We start from the raw sequence: 22,417 nt of genomic DNA, 5'->3' as shown, positions 1-22,417 counted from the left end.
CTCCTTCCCCAACCGTAGTACCGACGGCCGCCGCTAGGCCAAAACCATGTGCCGCGCTACCGCACGGCACTCTCTCGCTACCAAAAGTGGGGAGTACCGTGCACAACTACCGAGCCGCTACGCTCCAACAGGCAGCACAGCTGGGCGAGTGATACTGTACAGACATACTTCTCTGTAATAAATATCTATTCGCCGCTCAGGCGCTCTCTCTTTCATTTCTTTGTATACCTTGCTATTCTCCTCCTACGGGGCGCGTCCGAAGAAATAAACCGAAGAGATCGACCAAAGAGCTCTCTTTTCGGACGCGGAAAAACCGTTTAACCAACCATTCCACAACGAAGCTCGGTCTTCGTAGCGTGGGAATACCTCGGCCGCCGGAAAGACGCTTACTGCTTAGACGGACGTCTCCGGATCTCCACGGCTACTCGTTCCGGGAATGATACTCGTTCTAACGCTGTTTATCCAACCCCATTAGGGCAACTCCCACCGTAACTTTGCTTTTCTCGAATCCTCCTAACTCCGAGGAATTGTATTTTGCCAAAGCGACTGAGGTCTCGAAATCGCCCGTGCGTATCACTGCGTGGCCATTGTAGCGCGTTCACCATCACCGAAGACCCAGCCCTACGACGCGAGCCTGACGCCCAACTGACAATCAGGGCACCCTTCGCGACGGTTCAACCATCCCGAATCGATACCGTGACAATGTATTTACCAGACTTTTATTAGTTTTCAAGATAGAACACTTCAAAGTTTGGTCATTTTCAAGGAACAACTCGGTTCGGCCCCGGTCGGCCCCATTGATGCAGTAAGCACCATGCGGCTCTTGAAATCGATACGGAGGGTCTCACTTGGGATTCTAAGCCCAGAATATTGGGATTCTTGTCATTTTCCTTCCTTGGGCCTAGAATTCCAAGCGAGACCCCTCGGTATCGATTTCAAGAACCGCATGATGTTTACTGCATCAATGGGACCGACCAGAGCCGAACCGAGTTGTTTCCTTGAAAATTACCAAACTTTGATGCGTTCTATCTAGAAAACTAATAAAAATGGGGTAAATACATTAAAGCTTAATGAATTCGTCTTGAAAAGTACTATCGTACGGTCTAAACAAAAATATATAGTTCCTTCTGAAAAACGAAACTTGACCATCATATCTCGTTAAATAACAAAGTTAACAAAAATTCCTTCTCACTGAAACATGAGCCCCAGTTTACCATGCAATTTCCATGTTTGAAATTTTCCATACGGGCGATAGTTTTGGAGTTAGAGCTCCATAACACTTAGGTTGAGACACCCTGTATAATCACTGAATTTATTTAAATCGAAATATTATGAAGTTATACGATAATAAAGTAAAAAAGAATCTACCGATTTGTATGGCTTTGACTTATATTATCAAGATCAAAATCTTGTGTATTATCACGGGCATACAAACTAATGGGTATTCAAAAAAGTTCGTGGCATTTTGTCACTCGATCAAGGCGAGAATGCAACGCAGGCTTGTGAAAAAATTTGTGGCTTTTACGGACCAAAGGCTCTATCAAAATTTTGATGTCAAAAATACATCATGCTGTGGACGACCAATCACAGAACGATGTGATGAAATCATGCTAATGGTTGAGAAACGCTACGAACTTCTTCGAATACCCAATATTAAACTTTTATTGTAACAATTTTGTATATGTACTAGAATTTTCTAAATATGCAGGATAAATCACTTTAATCTAAATTAGTTAGACTTCAAATTTGATAAAACATAATGAACCTGCAAAAGAAAGGGTTGTAAGGTATGTTAAAATCTATTTCTCTACAACTTTACCTTTTGCATAAGTACATATTGTGAGAATATGAATAAATTATGCAGATAAATATTACTTGTTATTAAAAGCACTAGCTAAAATTGTAAAACCGTATGATATTTCATTTAAGAATGAAGATAACGTGTTCTTCTACTCCTGAATTTTCCTGCCATGGTCGCTGTACCTGCCGTTTTATGTGGCATATGAGGTCCATGTATCACACAAAAGAGTTCAGGGAACCATACAATACCACTTTTTGAGAAAACCGTATGTAATAATTTACGCAGTCTATACAAATTACTACAATTACTTCTATCTGCGAATAATGTCTATTTTAATATGTAGAATCTTAGTTTCAATTGTTTAAATTAAAAATTTGAATTCTTTAAATTATCATTAACCTTTTGTCACATGTTAATATTTCGCCGTAGAGGCGCCCACAGAATTGTGATATAAATTATTTATAGTGTCGTAGCAGCAACTCTCTAAAGTAAGTTAATAAAGTACATATAAACATTTTATTCATTGATGTGTAACACAAGAAACAATATTTCTTTTACTTACGATGTATAAGAACTATAGTTTATATTGAAACTGCATGTAAGGAATAATAAATCATGTGAAAACTTTATACAAAGTTTTAATAAAACTGACTTACAAGTTCGACTTCTTCCGAGCTATTTGCAAGCTTGTGCTTCCCTCCTGGTAGAATGAACTTCTGTCCAGGAAGACGTAGATCATTGAGAACTTTCACTAGGAAAGGTGTCTGCGCTAAACATTGTAGAACTGCATTGAAAAAACAAGTGTTTCCCAAATTCATTAAACCCTGGGACAATAAAAATTTGTACATCCTAATTATTTTCTAACAATAATATCATATAAATACATTAACTTTTTTTCCTTAACTATACATACACAGGGTGTCCCTAAAATGTTGGAGCTCCTTGAAAGGGGTGGTTCGGGAGGTGATTTGAAACAACTTTTTACTTTGCGAAAATGTCGGATGGAGTTTCGTTAAGCAGATATTAACAAAAATCCGACCAATCAGAGCGCGCGCATACCATTGGAGCGACCGTGCTAGCGAAGGCTACGCGCTAGGCGGCCGCGCTCGTACGCGACAAATGACTCGACGTGTATTCAACTATCCAAGGATATTGACGCGGCCGCCTAGCGCGTAGCTTTCGCTAGCACGGTCGCTCTAACGGTATGCGCGCGTTCTGATTGGTCGGGGTTTTTTTGTTAATATCTGCTTAACGATATCCGACCCATTCGACCCCCATCCGACATTTTCGCAAAGGAAAAAGTTGTTTCAAATCACCTCCCGAACCACCCCTTTCAAGGAGCTCCAACATTTTTGGGACACCCTGTATACTACACAAAATGAAATTCCTAAGATTATTAACCCTTTGACTGCGTCTCTCTAGGAAAAAGGAATACACACCACAACACAAAGATAGTCTACAATATAGTCACCAATTTTAATGCACTTTGGTACAGACCTTCTTTATCGAAAAATATTTCTTCCGTGTTTCGACGTTTTTTTAGCTATGTGAACTTAGCACCCGACTTTTCAAAAATTAATTTTTTTTATAGAAAACGATAGTATTTCGTTTGTACCTGATTGTACCATCAATTCATAATTAAAAAAATTCAAAAAATGGTCAGCACCCGACATCGAGATATTTAAAATCTGAGTTTTCTCGATTTTTTAGAATCGTTTGTACCAGTTTGTGCCACCTTTAGTTTCGTTTGTACCTCAATAGTTTAAATTTCATAATTCAACCGTATCAAAAATTGCTTGTAAAATTAAGGTATAAACTATTAAACTATTAAGGTATAAACGAAAGAAAAGCATTTCCGGCGGGTACAAACGATTCTAAAGAATCGGGAAAAAACAGATTTTTAATATCTTGAAAATTAACGAACTTCACTCTTCCGCGGATCAACAATTGCTTGTAAAATTTAAACTATTGAGGTACAAACGAAACGAAAAGCGGTACAAATGGGTACAAACGATTCTAAAGAATCGAGAAAACCCGATTTCAAATATCTCGATGTCGGGTGCTGACCATTTTTTGAATTTTTTGAATTATTAATTGGTGGAGGTACAAACGAAACTATTGAAGGTACAATCAGGTACAAACGAAATACTATCGTTTTCTATAAAAAAAAATTAATTTTTGAAAAGTCGGGTGCCAAGTTCACATAGCTCGTTTTTTTTAGATAAGCCCCCGTTTTCGAAATAATCGAGGTCAAAGGTCACAGCGTGCATCCGTTTTGGACCAGGGGGTATTGATAGAACTTCAAAAACCAATGAATTTTTACTTATATTTATATATTTAGGAGTCGCAAATCAATATTTTTCGAGTTTTTAAAGATTTTATGTATACATTGTGTAACATGAATACCCGTGACTTCATCGTGATTTTTAAGCGAACGGCATGGTCGAACGGTTAAAGTGTCTGTCTGTGGTTCCGATGGTCCTGTGTTCAATTCCTGAGGATACTTTTTTTTTGTTAGTTAGTTTAAGTATTTTCATGCTATAATTATTTTCTTATTTTCCGTGAAAAAATAAGAAACATGTAAAATCATATTAACTTAATTTTTCAGTATATATCAGTATATATTATTCAGTATGTATAATTTTTCAGTATATATGTATATTTATGAGATAAAATGAGATTTAATCTCTTCTTAATATTGGATGAATATGTATTAAATATTTTGTATTACTAGGGTATATACAGGGTGGGGAAAAAGTATGAAAACCCCTAGATATTGTGATGTCGAGCCAATACTTAGATAAAGACATTGCGCATTTCATTTCGAACGAAAGCATGAAATTGTTTGATAGATTTAAGGTACCTACAAGCTTTGTAAAAAAACGACCCAGCAACTTATGAAAATGATCAACCTTTTACAGTAGGCTTAAGGAGGAATCCTGAATTAGGAGGTCTAAAAACAGCAATTTTTCGTGAATTTTTTTAGGATAGAAAAAAATAATTAATTCTATCGAACTTTTTATCCTATTTTCATACTTACGTTATAGAATTCGAAAACGCGCGCCAAAACCGGAGCTAATTGGACGGTGAGCGAGAGAGAGTGAGAGTGAGAAAGTAGAAAAAGGCGTGCGAGGATCCGTGAGAAGTAGAATGAGATTTCGGCGAGAGCGCAAGTGTGTGAACGGCCAAGTTCAATATTTTATTCTTTTCTTTTTGTATAATAAATAATACATATAATATCCACCTGTAACAAAATCATAAGTGGGATTGTACTCACGGCGCCGAAAAACCGTGCAAACCGAAGTTTGCGTGAAAAAAAAGATTTTCCGGTGTGAGCACGTGGCCGCGAAGAAAGCACTACGTTGTGTTCGATTGGTGTAAATGCATACGGTGGACATCAGGGTCCGTTTGAGAGTTCTAGTGTTTTTTGAATGGTATAACGAGCAAGGTCCGAAGGGATGTCGACCGCTCAAGAGTGCACCACGGGCATGGAGGAGCTAGGAACGGGCGGTGGCTGCTACTGTGGCGGAGACTTCGTGTTGCCGGAATTTGATCCTGTTACATCCGTCTCTCGCTCACTCTCCAGGCGAATGCGCTAACATTTAAATTAAGTAAGGAGATGGCAGGAAGATGAGAATATCTTCATGCCACCTCTCTTTTAATTCAATGCCACATAGAAGTGACACTAGATGGGAATATCTACGAGATACCTCCTATGTGTGCTAAAACAAATGCCAAGTCTAAGAGATTAAGACAACGCTGAGTCGATAGTCCTATGTCAGCACTTGCGCCATAGTGGCGCGTCCCAGCTAAGAGCGAGTCACGAATTTTCCGCGTAATAGGAAAAGAGGGGGCATTGCATCCGCATAGAGACAATGTCCCACCCACAAAATTTAGGCTTTTCCTAGGGTATAAATACTGCCGCAAAAATAGAGAGCCTCATTGTTATATTGATATTCATTCTCAACTTAGATAGTCTCGTGGAGATTCTCGTGCATCGTAAATCGTCAATCGTCAATTGTAAAAATTGTAAATCATTGGATTGTTAACTATCAATCATAACAGTCGTGCAAGGACTATAATAAACGCAGTTATTTTGTATAACAGTTTAGAGTTCGATCTCTTCCCTCATTACTCCAAATTCCCTTTTTCCTTTTACTCTGGACGAGGTGGTTAGAAAGGGCAACCGCTTTGACCCCTCCAAAGGAGAAAATATCAATAAACAGAAATAGGAGAGGATCACCGCTCTATTTCCATTTATATAAATGCCCAAAAGAACCCGTCGTGCGGAACGTAAGAATCAACTTCGTAAATTAATCCGCGAGTATAGTGAACCCGCGATAACAGGACGCTACTCGCTCAGGATATTCGCTTCAACAACAAGACCAGAAGGACTCAAAAATAGGATACCAGGCATCACCTGGAAAGTGACATCGATAAACTACACCGTGGTGTTGCCGTCTTTCACCGACATCCCAATAAGCGACCCACGATACGGCCATTACCTGTTTAGGAGCACCAATCGACCTAAGTAAGTATTTTGCGGGTACATTCAAAAATAAAACAAATAGGTAACATAAAGAACTTGACGCAGTTAGTCAATCCCGCTCAGACGCGTGTCCACAGGGAGGGGCGTGGAGCAAAAGTGAGAAATTAATTTGTATGTGTGAACTTCGATTCTCGTGAATAGAAGCTAGGACGTAACAATCCAGTCCGTGGACGGTTAACCATCGAAGAATGGATCGAGAAAATAGAAAAGTGGAGATACTCTCTCGAAACTCGCAGGGTTGGCTAGAACATGGAGGGATAGTCTGAATCGCACGTGGCTTCAGTGGAAATAGCTCTTCAAAGAAAACTTTCCCTCTGCGAGAAGCAGCGTCACGATTCGTCTGGAAGCTTAGGAATACAAACGAAAATCAGGTCAGGATTTAACAGAATACTTTTACGAAAAATTAAATCGCTATAATCGTGTTAGCATGACAAATGCAGAGGCCATCGAGTGGATTGTGCACGGTCTGAACAACAAAATGCCGAACAACGCAAGTACCAGAAAAGATAGAACGAGAGAAAAGTCAACCATGGAAGACAACGAAGAAATAGCAGGCATGATGATAGAGAAAAAGAAAAATCTTTTAGAACACCCTGTAATGGAAACCCTTGCAAAGGAGCAGAAACTGGCAAGGGAGGTGGAGACTATATGTTCTGACAGATCTGCGACACCAAATAATAGCGGAAGCGCACAATGCGTTAGCGCACTTAGGGGTAGAGAAAACCACGGAGCAGGTAAAGCGAGAATATTACTTTCCCGGGCTCAAGGAATGCGTGGCGCAGTAAATAAATCACTGCATACCGTGTTTATATTATAAAACGCCACGAGGAAAGCCCCCTGGTTTTCTGCACCCATTAGATAAGGGTAACCAACCCTTCCAAACAATTCATTTAACCATCTTGGATCTTTTGTAAATACAGAAAACGGGAACAAATATGTACTGGCGAGTATCTGCGGGTTTAGTAAATATGCAGTGCTGAACCTGTAAGCGATACTAGAGCGGATTTAGTTGTACAATTCATGGAAGAATATATTGCACACTACGAGAAACCCGACCGGGTCATAACCGATCGAGGAACAGCCTTCACGGCAAGGACCTACGAACAATTTTGTGAAGGGTACAACATTTATCATGTACGCGTCGCGATGGATACCCCGCGAGCAAACGGGCAAATTGAGCGATTGAATTCAGTCATTACCACGTGTTTAGGAACTACCACTGAGGACCTCGCAGGTGAGGATTGGGATATAAAAGTATATAGCGTGCAGTGGGCGATTAATGGCAATAGGCACAAAGTAATCAGGCGCACGCCGTATGAAGTAGTTTTTAATTTTCCTGTAACGGGTTGGCACGAAACCCCCCTTACCCGCGAGATCCGAGCGTTGAACGAAGAGCTAGGCGTTGAACACGAGCAGCAAGATATACAAACCTTGCTTAGAGACAAACAAATCGATGTGAAAAAGAAATACGATAAATGGAGTACAGCACCGAGGAAGTACGCGGTGGACGATGTTGTACTCATCCGAAGCGAAGCCCCAAGCACGAGAGAAAGTAGGAAATTAGCGCCAAAATACAGGGTGTCCCAAAAATGTTGGAGTTCCTTGAAAAGGGTGGTATGATGATTTGAAACAACTTTTTCCTTTGCAAAAATGTCAGATGGGGCTTCGTTAAGCAGATATTAACAAAAAACCCCGACCAATCAGAGCGCGCGCATACAGTTGGAGCGGCCGTGCTAGCGAAGGCTACGCGTTAGGCGGCCGCGCTCGTACGCGAACAAGTGACCTGACGTGCATCGAAGGAAATTGTGTAGCGTAGCAAATGAAAAAGACGTGACAAATAAAATTAAAGTTTTGTCATGTCTTGTTTGTCATTTAAAGCGAGTAAAGAATAAAAGGTATATCGAAAAGAATCTTGTGTAACGTAAAAAGACGAATGCACAGTTTTCTTTCAGCAAAAGCGAAAATAATTATTTGAACCAAGAAAACAAAGAATACGTCAATTTCATTTTCAAATAACGCATAAACAAATAGGCAATGTAACGGAAAATAACGTCACACATGATTCTTTTCGAACCGCTTTTTTTAGACCTCCAATTTCGGGATACCTCCTTAAATATAATTAAACATTTGCGAGTAGTGAATGATACTGCGAGAAGAGCGATTAAATTAATGTCCGACTATAATCAAATATTAGTACACGACGAAGAAGAGAAACAACCGATTCTCTACATTGTTTCAGATTACCGTAAGCAATATCCCGATATTAGGAAAAGCAGGGTTTAAACAATAATCAATTACTATTTAGTTAGATAATTAATTTAAACAAATTTAATTCAATCAACTTGATTAATAAATATTTTAAATAAATGTAATTAAAAATTGTTTAATTAAAATTGAATTACGCAGAGTTAATTGAAAGTCGTTTAATTGACGATTGATATGAGCGAATTCAATTGAAGATATTTAATTGACGATTACTGTAAGTAGAATTAATCGTAAGACGTTTGATTGACAATTGATTTAGTTGGAATTAATCCAAAGTCGTTTAACTGACGATTAATCTGAACGCAAGGCTTACGCTGCTGTGTGCTTCACATTTGTTTAAAACCTGCAAACTGATAAGAAGAAAGTAAAACGGGAAAAACGTCAGAATATTACTTGTATTGTTTATACCAAATATGGCAATGTCCGCCATTGTTTTGATAGCGACAGATTCTCGAAAGGTCAAGACAGCCGAACAATCACGCCGCGTCGCTCTTACAGGCAGAATGCCTGGGTACGCAACACTGTACAGAATAATAATTATATTTCGAGCCTCGTTCTTCGAGATTACATGTAGTAGTACTCCTTGTCCCAACAATTCACAACGTTTAGAGGCCCGTGCACTTTTCTTCATTATTTTTCCGTTGTGCGAACAGTTCGCACGTAAAGCATTCGTCTCCCGAAATTTTAAAAAGGAAAATATATTTCAAAATATGGGAAAGAGCAAGAAGAATAAGCGTTCGTCAACAAGCAGGGGAAGAAGTAGATCAAAAAGTCCGGACGTTAAAAAGCGACTAAAGGTTATCGAGGAAACTTTACGTTTCCTTGTGAAAGACGCCGAAAACAGAGCAACCAGAGACGAAATCACAAATTCGTCACTGAAAGCAGGCAGTGCTCTGCCAAAAAATTCGGCGATTTCAAATATGGAAGTCGTCTCGACAAGTAGGCATAAATACCATATTCAGGTGATCTATATTTGAGGAAGGCCATATGCCGATCATTTCCATGACAGGTAGGCACAAATACCATATTCAGGTGATTTTTATTTGAGGTTATGTGCCTCGACGGTGGAGCCTATCGAGAAGGAAGGCCATATGCCGATCATTTCTATGACTGAGAGATCTTACTCATAAGAGCAGACAAATCAGTACATTTTCCTTTTGTTTCGTTTTGCTTTTTAGAGCAAACCTTGAACAAAGAAAATACCTCGCCGATTTTAAATGAGGCACCATCGTACAGTAAAACTGACGAAAATTCGACTAAAGTTATAGCGTTAGACGAGGTCATACTGGAAAAGATGGGCGACGACCCAACAGATTTGGTTCAGAAGGACCATGTTTTCCATCCAGAGTGATACGTAGATAATAGAAAATGCCCTAAAAAAGTATTCAAGAAGGGGTTCATGCACACTAGAAGCTCCTTTATTAAATAAAGAATTCATAAAAGCAACTCCTGAGAGCACAGTGAAAAGGGATGAACATTTTGTTCATACCCAAAATTCAGTGAGTTCAGCCCTATCGGCATTAGGAGCAGCCATATCAATGTTGCTCTCAGAAGATGAGGAGGAGGTAGATAGATTGGAATTGTTCGAAAAGCTATTTGACATAGGTAAGATTCTTACTGAGATCTTTCACAACCAATCGAAGGCAAGAAAGACATACATCTAGAGACGCGATAGCGTCTCGACGCCAAGTTCATGAAAAATTATACAGTCATCCTGTATAACGTGGCGCTACCGCTATCTTTTGCAGGAGAGATGGTCCATTCTAACCTAACTTGAAACTTCCTTCATTAATACCTCATCACGCCTGCTATATTTTCTAAATTTAAACGCATTTTTCTTGTGTAAATCGCATATAAGCTTTCGAATAAAACCAAAATCAATCAAATTGGTACACGTACAACAGCGATATCGTAATATCATGTCACGATACATCCAAAAATATTACCGTCTTATACTTTTCCAGTCGATTTTTCGTCAACCCGTAGCCAATAGGAGACAAGGCCGTTCGTCGATTCGTCGACTCTCGGAATCAGTCGGCAAGGTTTGTCGGCGGGTCTCGTTTGGGATTCCAGGCCCAAAGAAGGAAAACAGGAAAATTATTACCTACCTAGAAAATTCTCGGCGCTACAAGTATAATTCATCAGTAGCGGTCAATACTTTTCCCATTTTCCTTCCGTGGACCTGGAATCGCTAGCAAGAATCCCATGGTGCTTACCGCATCAATGGGACCGCCCGGGGTCGAACCGAGTTTTTTCCTTGAAAATTAGCAAAACTTTGAAGCGTTATAACTTGAAAACTAATAAAAATGGGGTAAATACATTAAAGCTTAATGAATTCGTCTTGAAAAGTACTATCGTATGGTATAAAAAAAATATATAGTTCCATTTGGAAAACGAAACTTGACCATTATATCTCGTTAAATAACAAAGTTAACAAAAATTCCTTCTCACTGAAACATGAGCCCCACTTTACCATGCAATTTCCATATTTGAAATTTTGCACTCGGCCGATAGTTTTGAAGTTGGAGCGCTGTATCACTAAGGCTGAAACACCCTGTATAAAGCGACGCCGTGAGCCGAAGAAACAGGAGCATCGGAAAAACCCTTCAAAATGTCCCTACAGTGCTCCTCGTCTCGGAAGACGGTGTTTTGTTTGTGAATCGACGGATCATGTCCAGGATGATTGTCCTAAACGACAGAAAGTTGCAACTAGCGGTTCTCGATTATCATTTAAGCGCACCATTACTTGTACTCACCGCACGCCCAGAGTTGGCAGTGAGAAACTCGTAGGTACCACGTGGTATACCCACTACGCGCTATACGCCTCCTGCTCGCTATCACGCGACAAGAGTGAGGTGCGCAGATTCCTCCGCACCCCACTGACGGAAATCACTCTCAACTCTGGACGTGCGAACAGTACTTACTGCACTAAACGAGGCAATAAGGAGGACACCTACTGGATCAAGCAAAGGGCTCAACGATATAGCACAGGTCAATCCCAGACCGAACTTCGTGCAAAAACGACCTACAAGACACTGAGAGGAAAACCTGAGGTCAACGCGTGTTACTTGATGCCACATCAGCAGACACCTGTTATCACACGAAATTATATTGTCCGAAATTGCTTGATCGATTAGGATGCAACTTGCTCGCTCATTAAAGAAAGTGTTGCTAAACGAGCGGATTGCAAAATTGAACCGACCTCGGTGACGGTACAAGGACTACGGGATGCTGTGTTCGTGGCTACAGAAATGACTACTACGTTGGTGCAAACTGAGGACGTCACGTTAGAAATGGACTGTTTGGTTGTGACGGATTCCTACATTCCATACGACGCCACGTGATCATCGGCAGAAACATTCTACCCCAAGGAGGTTTGCAGATGCTGATAGACCAAGATGGAACTTCAAAAATTGTACGCTGTCCGTCGAAGCCACTACAGGAAACAACGAGCGAGATGCAACCAGTCGCCTGCATAGCTGTGGACCATGCCGAACTCGTAAGGAGTAAGCTCAACGATCTGCTTAACTGGTATCGATACATAGCCACAGACGATAACATTGTTCGTAATAAGATAAAAACTGATCAACTCAACATCTAGACACGCGGTAGCCTCTCGACGCCAGGTACATGAAAAATTATACGCCACCGTGTATACTGGCGCTGGCGCTACCACGTATCTTTCGTAATTCACTCGTAAAACTGCGATTCCAACCTAACCCGAAACTTCTGTCATTAATATCTCGTCACGCCTGCTGTATTTTCTCAATCCAAAGGCATTTTTCTAATGTAAATCGCATATAAGCTTTCTAATAAAACCAAAATTAATAAAATCGGTCTATGTATAACTGAGGTATCGTAATATCATGTCATGAATCTGTCAGAAATTGTAGATTTTTCTTCTGATTCTGATTCTTATTCTTTTCGTCAACACTTACAATTAGCTAATAGGAGCTAAGGTCATTCTCGGAATCAGTCGGCAAGGCTCGTCGGTCGGAATTGTAATATGGCTGTCACTCATGCCGCTCGTTCATTTCTAACCTGTAACTGTCAGTTTGCATTTGTGACATTTGGTTTCTTGCAACAATATAAGATACCCCTAAAAAATTCAAGAAAGTAGAAAAAGAAGTGAAATCCGAATGAGCTGGCAGTACATGAAGGTGCTTTCCAGCAAAGTGCAAAGGCGACACTGTATAACACAATGAAAAATTCGCCTAGATGTCCGTGGCCTGGAAGTCAAATGCTTGGCGTGGCCAGGCAAAGCATTGTCAGATCATCAATACCCATACTTTCTCTCTTGCAGACTTTCACATAATTTGTTAATTTAAAACTTTGACAATATGAGTACATTTTCATTTTATTGTGTTTTAAAATATTTCTAAGGACATTCATTGACGCAGATACACCTCCTCTCACAGGCTTTCAGATAATTTGTCAGTTTAAAACGCTGACAATATGAGTACATTTTTATTATTTTACATTTTAAAATAATTAAAATAAAATAATTTAAAACCTTGACCTTGCCTGGCTCACGCCAAGCATTGGACTTCCAAGCCACGGACATGTAGGCGAATTTTTCATTGTGTTATACAGTGTCGCCTTTGCACTTTGCTGGAAACCACCTTCATGTACTGGCACCTCATTTCGATTTCACTTCTTTTTTTACTTTCTTGAATTTTTTTAGGGGGATCTTCTATTTTTCTATGATTACTCTTTAAGTCCTCCACTTTTTTATGTACTTGGCGTAATTTTTTTACTTTTTTGAAGCTTTTTATGGAGTTGTCCTTAAAGAAAGTAAAATTGTTAATTATCATCCATATAGATTAGCATTTAGCGAGCGAGAAAAAGTACGCGTTATAATTAGTAACCTAATGAAAAATTGTATAATACGCGAGAGTACTTCACCTTTTGCAAGCCCCATAATACTCGTTAAGAAAAAGAACGGTGAGGATCGTATCTGCGTGGATTATCGCACTTTAAATCGAATAACCATCAAAGATCGATACCCTCTCCCTCTAATCGATGACCAGTTAGATCGGTTAGGTAAAAATAAGTACTTTACGATTCTCGATATGGCATCCGGTTTTCACCAAATTGCCATTGCGGAAGATTCCGTATCCAAGACCGCCTTTGTTACACCCGACGGTCACTATGAATATCTTCGAATGCCGTTTGGTCTTGCGAATGCTCCTGCTGTCTTCCAACGAGGAATTAATTTCGCTCTCGGAGATCTTAAAAACAATATTACTCTAGTGTACCTCGATGATATTTTAATTCCGTCATTAACCAAAGAAGGTCTTGAAAAACTAGACAGGGTTTTGCATGCGTTGGACACAGCCGGATTTTCTTTAAATCAAAGAAAATGTAAATTTCTTCAAACACAAATACAATATTTGGGAAGGATAGTATCAGCAGAGGGAATTAAACCAGGTAAAGGAAAAGTTCAAGCCGTTGTAGAGTCACCGGTACCCGAAAATCTTAAACAGGTGCGACAATCTATGGAACTAACTGGGTATTTTCGTAAAATTATTCCCAAGTTTGCTGTTCGAACCTCGTGCATAACGAAATTCACAAAAAGTAACGAACCGTGCCTCGTAACATTCGATCCTAACAAAGACACCGAACTGCGTCCAAATGCGAGCGCGATAGGCTATAAAGCAGTTTTATTAAAAAAATCTGTGAAAGATTTGTGAGTTATCGCTTACTTTAATCGCCGAACTACATTTGAGGAATCGCGTTACCACTCTTACAAGTTAGAAACCCTGGCTGTAGTAAATGCACTGAAGTACTTTCGTGTTTATCTTTTGGGCATAAATTTCAAACTTGTAACGGATTGCAACGCGTTGAAAGCAACCAATACTAAACGTGTAACAAAAGTTCTACAGAAGAAGCCGCGGACGCTATATAAGTAACTCGGCGGCCAGCCACATTACCAAAAGGCTGAGCGATAAGACGTCAGCCTTATAAACAAAAGCCGAATGGGCGAGGACCTGGACGGACAAGGGACTCACTCGCTGTTCGGCCCTCGATGAGGAAAGACGTAGCATAAAATACTATCTATCGAAAAGCATTCTATTAATATTAATAAAGTACCTTTAGAGTCGCATTTAGTAATCCTTGTGTTAATAAACGAGATCTATTACCACGTATAGCACGATAGTGGATATATTTGCAAGATTTCAATGACACTATCGAGTATCGCAAAGGCAAGTGTATTGAATATGCAGATTATTTGAGTCGAAACCCCTGTAAAGATAAAACCTGCTACGTAAATGTTATTTGCGAAGGATCGTGGTTGGAGATCGCGCAAAGGAATGACGAGGAAACAATCGATAATCGAAAAAATCAGTCCCAATCATTCTTTAAATAGCGACTTTGTGGTCAAAGATAAGTTGTTGTGTCGTAAATTGCGTGATAATAATGACAAAGAAATCACTCGTTTTTATGTACCAAAGGGAGCACGTTTCGGACTTCTGCGTTTGTATTGTAAGAGGCCACCTACCATCAAACAGGCCGCAATTGTTTGAACTACGCCGAAATGCGTTCGGCGTAGCCGATACGATGACGATTTGCGTCACTTTTCGTCGAAGTCGCCTCGAGATCGGTCGCGACGACAGAGTTCGACTTTATGTACTCTTTTACGTTTTAAGTGCTTTTTACGTCGTATGTCAATTACTTTTCAATTGTGCAATTTTTTTGAGTCCTATCTCACGCCTGCTTCCTTTCCCTGGCACCTTATAGTGTTACAATGAAAATTGCCACGTGGGAGTAAATAAAGTTGTCACGCGGTTCGGGTTCGGGGCGGTTGAACCGTCGCGAAGGGTGCCCGTCGTCAGCCGGGCTCCAGGCTCGCGTCGTAGGGGTAGGCCGTCGGCGGTACGCGTAAATGGTACGCAAGTAGCTGCGCTGTACAGCACGGTGGTCGCGGGTGCCACGAGGCGTCGGTCGCTGCGGCGCGGAACAATTAGTCGGCGGGTAGGAGGATCTCGGGAAACGGGAGCTAACGAGGGAGTTGCTCTAGTGAGGTCGGATAAACGGCGTTAGCACGAGTATCCTTCCTAGAGCGAGTAGCCGTGGAGACCCGGAGACGCCTGTCCAGGCAGTGAGGGTCTCACCGGCGGCTGAGGTTTTCCCACGCCACGAAGATCAAGCTTCGTTGTGGAATGGCAGGCTAGACGGTTTCACCGCGTCCGAAAAGGAAGCTCTTTGGTCGATCTCTTCGGACGCGCCCCGTTGGAAAGAGGAGAGTACGGTTTTACAGAAAAGAATGAGAGCGTTTGAGCAGCGAAATTAGCCTTTAATAGTCGAGAGACATGTTACATCGGTTGCTCGCTCAGGCGTTCTGCCTTCCCGAGCGGCACGTCTCGGTAATTATGCACGGTGCTCCCCACTTTTGGTAGTGAGAGAGCGCCGTGCGCTAACGTGGCGCGCGGTTCCGGATTGGCGGCGGCCGTCGGAACTGCTAGTGGGGAAGGAGGACCGAGTGGGGTGGGGCGCGAGCGCGAGAGGAGCGGGTCACGACTACAATTCGCGTTACAAAGTACTCGATCGTATTGCTAGAAAGTATTTGTTTAAAAAAATGAGAGCTTTTGTGAGAAATTATGTCCAGCATTGTCTTACTGCACAGTTGCGAAGCGTCACTCCGGACCCAAGGTAGTATATCAGAAATGGAAAACGACCTACAGAGTACGAAGTAGACTTATTAAACGATAGACAGACTGTATGCGAATGATTGATAGAGAACGCGGAAAAACAGAATAACTTGTTTAACAAAAAAGCGGAGAGACAATTTTAGGATTAAGAAAAACGATACTATATTCTCGAAACCTGCAGTTACTCGTCGAGCAAAATTAGACCCGAAATACGTCGGTCCTTATGTAATAACAAAAGTTTTAAAAAATGACCATCACGAAATTGTAGGTAAGACTAGTAAACCTCAAATCGCGCCTAAAGATCGATTATGTTTATGGAAGGGTGAATGGATTGGTGACGAAAATAATGACAACGATAATAAAAGTATGGATGAACCATATTAGCGGGATACTACATAATATTGTATTCTTATTTTAAACACTTGTATATTATGTTTTTCTTTCTGATATTTATGTTCAAAGGTAACGGAAAACTACCTTGATATGAATTGGTTAAATAAAAGCAAAAAGGAAGAAAAAAGAATTCATGAGTAAAATATTATTAATTTGGGCATATGGCGCTGTTCAGAAGTATCGAGATGATACTATTTGTTGTTGATGGCTTCAAGCTGTTTTGTCATTTATTGAATTCACAAAAATATTGTGTCAAAAACAAGGTAAGGATGCTTCCCGAGAGCGTGAAGAATGTCACTTTGGCCGTGTTATAGTGCGTTTACACGCTCAAGCCATTTGCACAAATCGGCTTCCACAAGTAAATCGTAGCGTGTGAACGCAGGCATGAAGCTTGCGCAAGCCAAAAAATTTGGCTTGAGTGAAATCTGTCCTGACAGAAAATCGGCTTGAGATTGGGCTTGAGATTGGTACGTGTAAGCTATGTTCAAGCCTCAAGACTCTTGAAGCCATGTGTCTTGAATTATAACCACATTTTCTCCAAACTTTATCAGTCGACAGTTCAGTATTCTATTCAATTATCTATTATTTTCGATTATTGTTTCAGTTTGTGTTGTCTATATTTATTGTTGCGTTCTTTATTATTGTTTCGTTCTTTATTATTGTTACGTTCTTCATTATTTTTCCATTGATCAACATGCCCAATGAAAAGCAATTTATTATAGAGTTTATTGAATTATACCAATCGTTTCCTTGCTTATGGAAAGTAAAAAGTAGGGTGTATAGCGACCGTAATCCAAAATCAAATGCATATGATGCGTTGTTGGAGAAAATGCGATCCTTAGACCCAGAGGCCAACAAAGATAATGTAGTAAAAAAGATCAACTCTTTACGTACTGCGTACCGCAAGGAATTGAGAAAAGTTGTAAAATCTGAGAAATCAGGTGCTGGGAAAGAGGATGTTTATGTACCACATTTATGGTACTTTGAACTCTTACACTTTCTAAAGGACCAGGAAGTTCCCAGGCCTACTAAATCAAACATTGATGAAGTGCAGGTAAATTACACAAATAAAACAATTTTATTATTTATTTTACATTTAGTTTGTGGAAGTATATTGAAGTAGGCAATATGTTTATAGAAACAGGGTAATAACTAATCATTAGAAACCATTGCGTGCTGCCAGTTCACTTTCCCATGATTGTTAAAGTATATTTTAAATTGCTCTCTTATTTCTTTTGCCTCAGCAGTGTGATACCGGTTAGAACCGTTTTGAAGATTTAACAGATTGTCTGAGCCTGTTCGTAAACCAGGAGTAATTGTACCATTGCTAGTATCTTCAACATCAAACACGTCATTTGATGTATATGTATGGGAACAATTTATTCGCAAGAAATTATCCAGTACACAACAAGCCAAAACAACTTTGTCAATATTATCAACTTGTAAATTTATAGTAGTATGAAAAATTCTAAAATGTTTAGGTAATATTCCAAATGAATTCTCTATGATCCTTCTGGCCCTAGACAAACGATAATTATAAATTCTTTTTTCATAATCAAGCTCTTTTTGATTGTATGATTTTAAAAAATCTGGCCTCAAAGCAAATGCTTCATCTTCGATAAAGACGTAATTTAATAGTGTTTCGCAATGTATGACTGGTTCTGCAGTAGGCAAATCCAATTTATTTTCAAGCAATTTCTTCATAAACATAGTGTTGTCAATTACTCCACCATCAGATACTCGACCATTGGTACCAATATCACATATTATAAATTCGTAGTTATCATTCGCAATTGCCATCAGAACAATACTGTGGGTCTTCTTATAATTGAAGTAGTAGGATCCACTTCCAGGAGGTGAAACGATCTGCACATGCTTTCCATCTACCGCTCCCAAGCAATGGAGAAAATATGTAACAATTACTTCATAATAACATCGCAATTGTTATTATTAGTATTATTATTGTTATAGAGTCCTGACAATGAAACAACCCTCGAGCTCCCAGAATCTCCTAGTGTCTTTTTACCACCCACACTATCATCTAGACAGTTATCTACAGCATCGAGTAAAACATCCCGAGGAGTACAAAATAAATGTGATGAAGTGTTAGATGTAAACGGGAAACGATTGTTACAACCTTCAACATAAATTACTGATAAATTTACGGATATTGGAAAAGTATAGACATCAAAATTAAGAGATCTCGATCCACAACAAGCTGTCTACGCCGAAAAAATAATAAATGACGTGTTGTATGAGACACAATTGGGAAACCTAAATCGCAATTGTTTTATACAAATTCAGCAAGACCATACAAGAAACATTCAACCTACATTCAACACTCAGCCCCCATTCAACACTCACAGCACACAATCACAGCAATCACAGCAATCGCTGCCAACAGACAATAAACCTGCAGATTTGTTTCGCAATTTCAACGATTTTGTAGATAAAACAGCATGATTTATATTACCTATGTATTTATTATATAAACTAATATATATTATTCCGTTGTATTAATTTGTATCTTATTTTAACTTATTATTAATATTCAATAAACTTACCTTTAGATATAGGTCCTTTAACGCCTTGTAAATTGCGACGCATGTTTCTGGAATTATTGCGCTTAGAGGTAATTTGGAAATAATTGTTGAAAATTTTTAATCTTCGTAACTTCTCCCTGTTGCCAAAAATCTCAGCGTAGCTGATAGCCTTTCATGGGGGTAATTGCACGTCTCATAACAGTGTCTGCTCTTGAAAGCATTGGTGTAATTAAATTTAGCACATGCATGTATGTGGCTTCGTCCATACGCAAATAGTTGCGAAAATCGTCAGGCTCACTGCGTAATTAAGCTATTAAATTGGTATGAGAAAGCAAATCCCTTTGTAGCAACCATGGTTTACACCAGTTCCTTTTAGCCTTCAATTTCATCTTCTTCTTTATAATGCACACTGCAGCCGTTGCAAGAATTAGATCTTCGTCTAGATTTTCCATTTTGGACACAACAAACTACAATTTTCGGTGTTCCTCACTTCACAATTGTACAAACTGAACTGAACGTGTGAACGGCAATATTTCATCCAGTTAATTTGCATAAATTGGCTTGCGCAAGCCGGCTTGTGCAAATAGCTTGAGCGTGTAAACGCACCATTAGCGTCCGGTCGATATATTGATTTTCGAAATAGCTGATCTGCCGCTGTTTGCAAGCGATGGGTTCGCGAGGGGCGAAGACGACAAGACGGACCGAGCGCGAGCTCGCGACGATCCGAAGACGGCTCCAAAACGAATGTCGCATGACCGATGAATTACCATCGGTAACGCGTAAACCGGGCAAGCAATCTGACGTTGCATTGCCATAATTAATAAATTAATTAATAATAATTAATATTAATAATTGCGATAATTAATAATTAGCCATATTGAATTAAACAAATGATATATTGTTCTAGAAAGATCTGGACACGGAGTGGGGAAGCACGGCCTTCTGGAAAGAGGACCGTGTTGAACCACACGGCACTTACCCCAGAACTTCCGAACGAAACAGATATATCGTTTGAAGTAATTCTTAACATACGGATCGGAAGACACAAGTAAATTATTAAAGGTATTTTCCAATGTTTTAATTCTGGAAAATTTTCTAGAGTGATATTTTCTGAAAGCTTTGACGTCTTTGTTGCGTTTTTCTTGTGCTTCTTCTTTTAACTGTCCAATTGGAAGTATTGCATGTTTTATGATGTCCCCGAATGTATTAATATTTTATGAACAGTAGTAGGCATGTTATACTACGGATATAGATCGAAAAATGTCTTTGCTGTTTCTAAACAGTATTTTTCAAAAAGATCTATTTTTATTAAATGTATGCTTTAAATTATAACTAGGATTACATGTGTTGGTTACATACAACTACATAGACGATTAAGGGGCGATCCCCACTCATGGAAGGCTTGAATCCTCCGTTTATTCGCGAAGATGAGAATTCGGGATAGTCGCGGCGCCTGACACGCGTGCGCATCGATCTCCACTCGATATTCGATCGAGGGAGATCGACGCGTGTGCTATGAGCTATACTCCGTTCAACGAGACGAGTCACCAAGTAAAAACAAACAACTGCCCCGCTTTTCACGTGATCGACTCTGCGACTACAGTCATTGGCTTTCAGATGTTATAACTCAGGGCCAAGTTATGGTGGTCCCTTGCCGAGGGCTCTTGCAGGTAAGGTCGGGCAGTAAATAATATTACTGTAGACAATTGGAAAACGTGTATCGATCATGTAGTAACTAATTTCGAAGATAAATTTTGGCAATTAGATGGTATAATTGAATCAGTAATAGAACTATTTATTATAAATTTAAATGATTCAGTCGATACCAGTTCATCAGCAAATACCAGTTCTGAATAAAAAAAAAATAATAATTATACGGAACTTCTATTGTACTTGCATTCATCCCGTTATATCCTGTTATAACGAATAATTCCATAACATAATCCAAAATTTGTAATTTAAAAAAAGGAAAAGCTTATCTTGCGATGAGACGCGACGTGGGGATCCGGAACTCGGAAGACGGTCCTGCCCTGCTCACGTGCTCGTGTTTATACTTGGTGACTCGTCTCGTTGAACGGAGTATAGTCAAGGGGTTGCCCCTTATCTGAAACCGGGAACCGCTCCTACGAGGAGAAATTAGGAGAAGTACCCTACCAAAAGGGGATGCATGCGCATCGATCTCACTCGATCTCGGATCGAAGGAGCTCGCTGCGAGAACTAGGACCGTCACTCTACGTTTGGAAGCGACCGCGACAGCACGTTCAAATCCTTCAGTGAAAACCGGTATCCAATCGAGTGGTCAAACCGATCAAGTAACTTAGTCAAACCGCCTAACTTACTCTCGTTGCATACGCGTCTCAAACCGAGCCGTGGCACTGCTGCATCGTGATTTGTAACGACGCCCAATCCGGCGTGACCACGTAGTAGTCAAAAGCGGTAAATTAACAAAGGTATGCAACGAGAGGGAGTCTGTCTCTTTTGCTGAAGGAAACGAGTGAGAAGTAAGCGTTTTCGGGATAAGTTGTCACAGTAGGGTTCTGCGGAAATTGCGATCGGATTCGCACTGTTGCAATCAGGGGTCCCACAGTGGGGCAAAACGGCTCTCGGCGATCAAAAATCTGTAACTTTAGTTTTACTGGAGATATTTTAATGATATTTGGAGGAGTTTTTCTCCACATTATGGCGTTCAAGTTATATTAATATAAAATATATTAATCTAGAGGCTGACGAAATATTTACTGTGACGTGGCAGATTGCCGCGTCACAAAGTGGGCGAACTCTCCGCGGAGAACGAGACCGACCAAGATCGCGAGCGCCACCAGGGTAACCCAGGGTTATGACTAATCTACGTGTCTGAAGGGCAATAGCCTTGGGTTAACGACGGCAACATCGAGCGATGGGGCTTACAAGGGGCGGACGCGATCCGGACGAGCGCTTTTTGAACGAGACCGGGCTCAAATGATGGGGGCTGATTGGCATAAAAAAAGTGTAAAATATTAGGGGCATCTGGCCAGCCATTTTTATAAAAAATGGCTTTAAACATTTACAGGTCTCTAGATGTACGGAAAAATTCAAACTCTCAACACAAGCAGTTGTAGCTGCGAGCGTTGCGTCGGCGGTTCATGTCCTAGAGTTCGTGGGTTCTCGAGACTCGGCAATGGAACCTCTTTTTTTTTCTCCAACTGCATTTTTATTTCTTATTCCTTTTTTTACT

General features: G+C 40.1%; 3 protein-coding genes across 15 annotated transcripts in view; 1 reads left to right on the top strand and 2 right to left on the bottom strand.

Moving 5' to 3' along the window:
• The window catches only part of LOC128889201 (ubiquitin carboxyl-terminal hydrolase 45), a 188,262-nt gene that overhangs the window by 96,813 nt on the left and 69,032 nt on the right, over positions 1-22,417 (bottom strand). For 10 of the 11 annotated variants that reach the window (XM_054146633.1, XM_054146623.1, XM_054146628.1 and 7 more), the window contains one exon: positions 2,458-2,625. The exons of the other annotated variant lie outside the window; for it this stretch is intronic. In XM_054146633.1, coding sequence (XP_054002608.1) covers positions 2,458-2,625 — 168 coding nt within the window. The remainder of the gene's footprint in view (positions 1-2,457; positions 2,626-22,417) is intronic. 11 annotated transcript variants of the gene reach the window in all.
• Positions 1-22,417, top strand: part of LOC128889231 (zinc finger BED domain-containing protein 5-like) — an 80,642-nt gene that overhangs the window by 6,922 nt on the left and 51,303 nt on the right. The window lies entirely within an intron of this gene.
• On the bottom strand, positions 12,581-19,742 carry LOC128889232 (uncharacterized). Of its 2 annotated transcripts, none has more exons than XR_008460386.1 (2): positions 19,225-19,742; positions 12,581-12,662 (listed from the first exon to the last, which is right to left on the bottom strand). XR_008460386.1 is itself a non-coding variant. In XM_054146685.1 (2 exons), exons 1-2 carry the CDS (start codon positions 19,265-19,267, stop codon positions 17,813-17,815), a joined length of 774 nt encoding a protein of 257 aa, XP_054002660.1. In that variant the 5' UTR covers positions 19,268-19,742; the 3' UTR covers positions 17,699-17,812. The 2 variants fall into 2 exon arrangements, 1 of the variants encoding a protein (XP_054002660.1); XM_054146685.1 differs by lacking the exon at positions 12,581-12,662 and adding an exon at positions 17,699-18,543.

Source organism: Hylaeus anthracinus, unplaced genomic scaffold, assembly GCF_026225885.1.
Source record: "Hylaeus anthracinus isolate JK02 unplaced genomic scaffold, UHH_iyHylAnth1.0_haploid 11997, whole genome shotgun sequence".
NCBI classification, from domain to species: Eukaryota; Metazoa; Arthropoda; class Insecta; order Hymenoptera; family Colletidae; genus Hylaeus; species Hylaeus anthracinus.
Note: the sequence above shows the minus strand (reverse complement) of the source record. Positions and strands in the feature narration are given on the sequence as shown.

What these genes read in the sequence shown, in the direction of transcription:
- LOC128889232 (XM_054146685.1), bottom strand. Translation starts at nt 19,267, where the DNA reads ATGCGTCGCAATTTACAAGGCGTTAAAGGACCTATATCTAAAG. An exon ending in TAAAGGACCTATATCTAAAG is followed by an intron (nt 18,544 to 19,224) that starts GTAAGTTTATTG and finishes TGGGAGCGGTAG; the next exon opens with ATGGAAAGCATGTGCAGATC.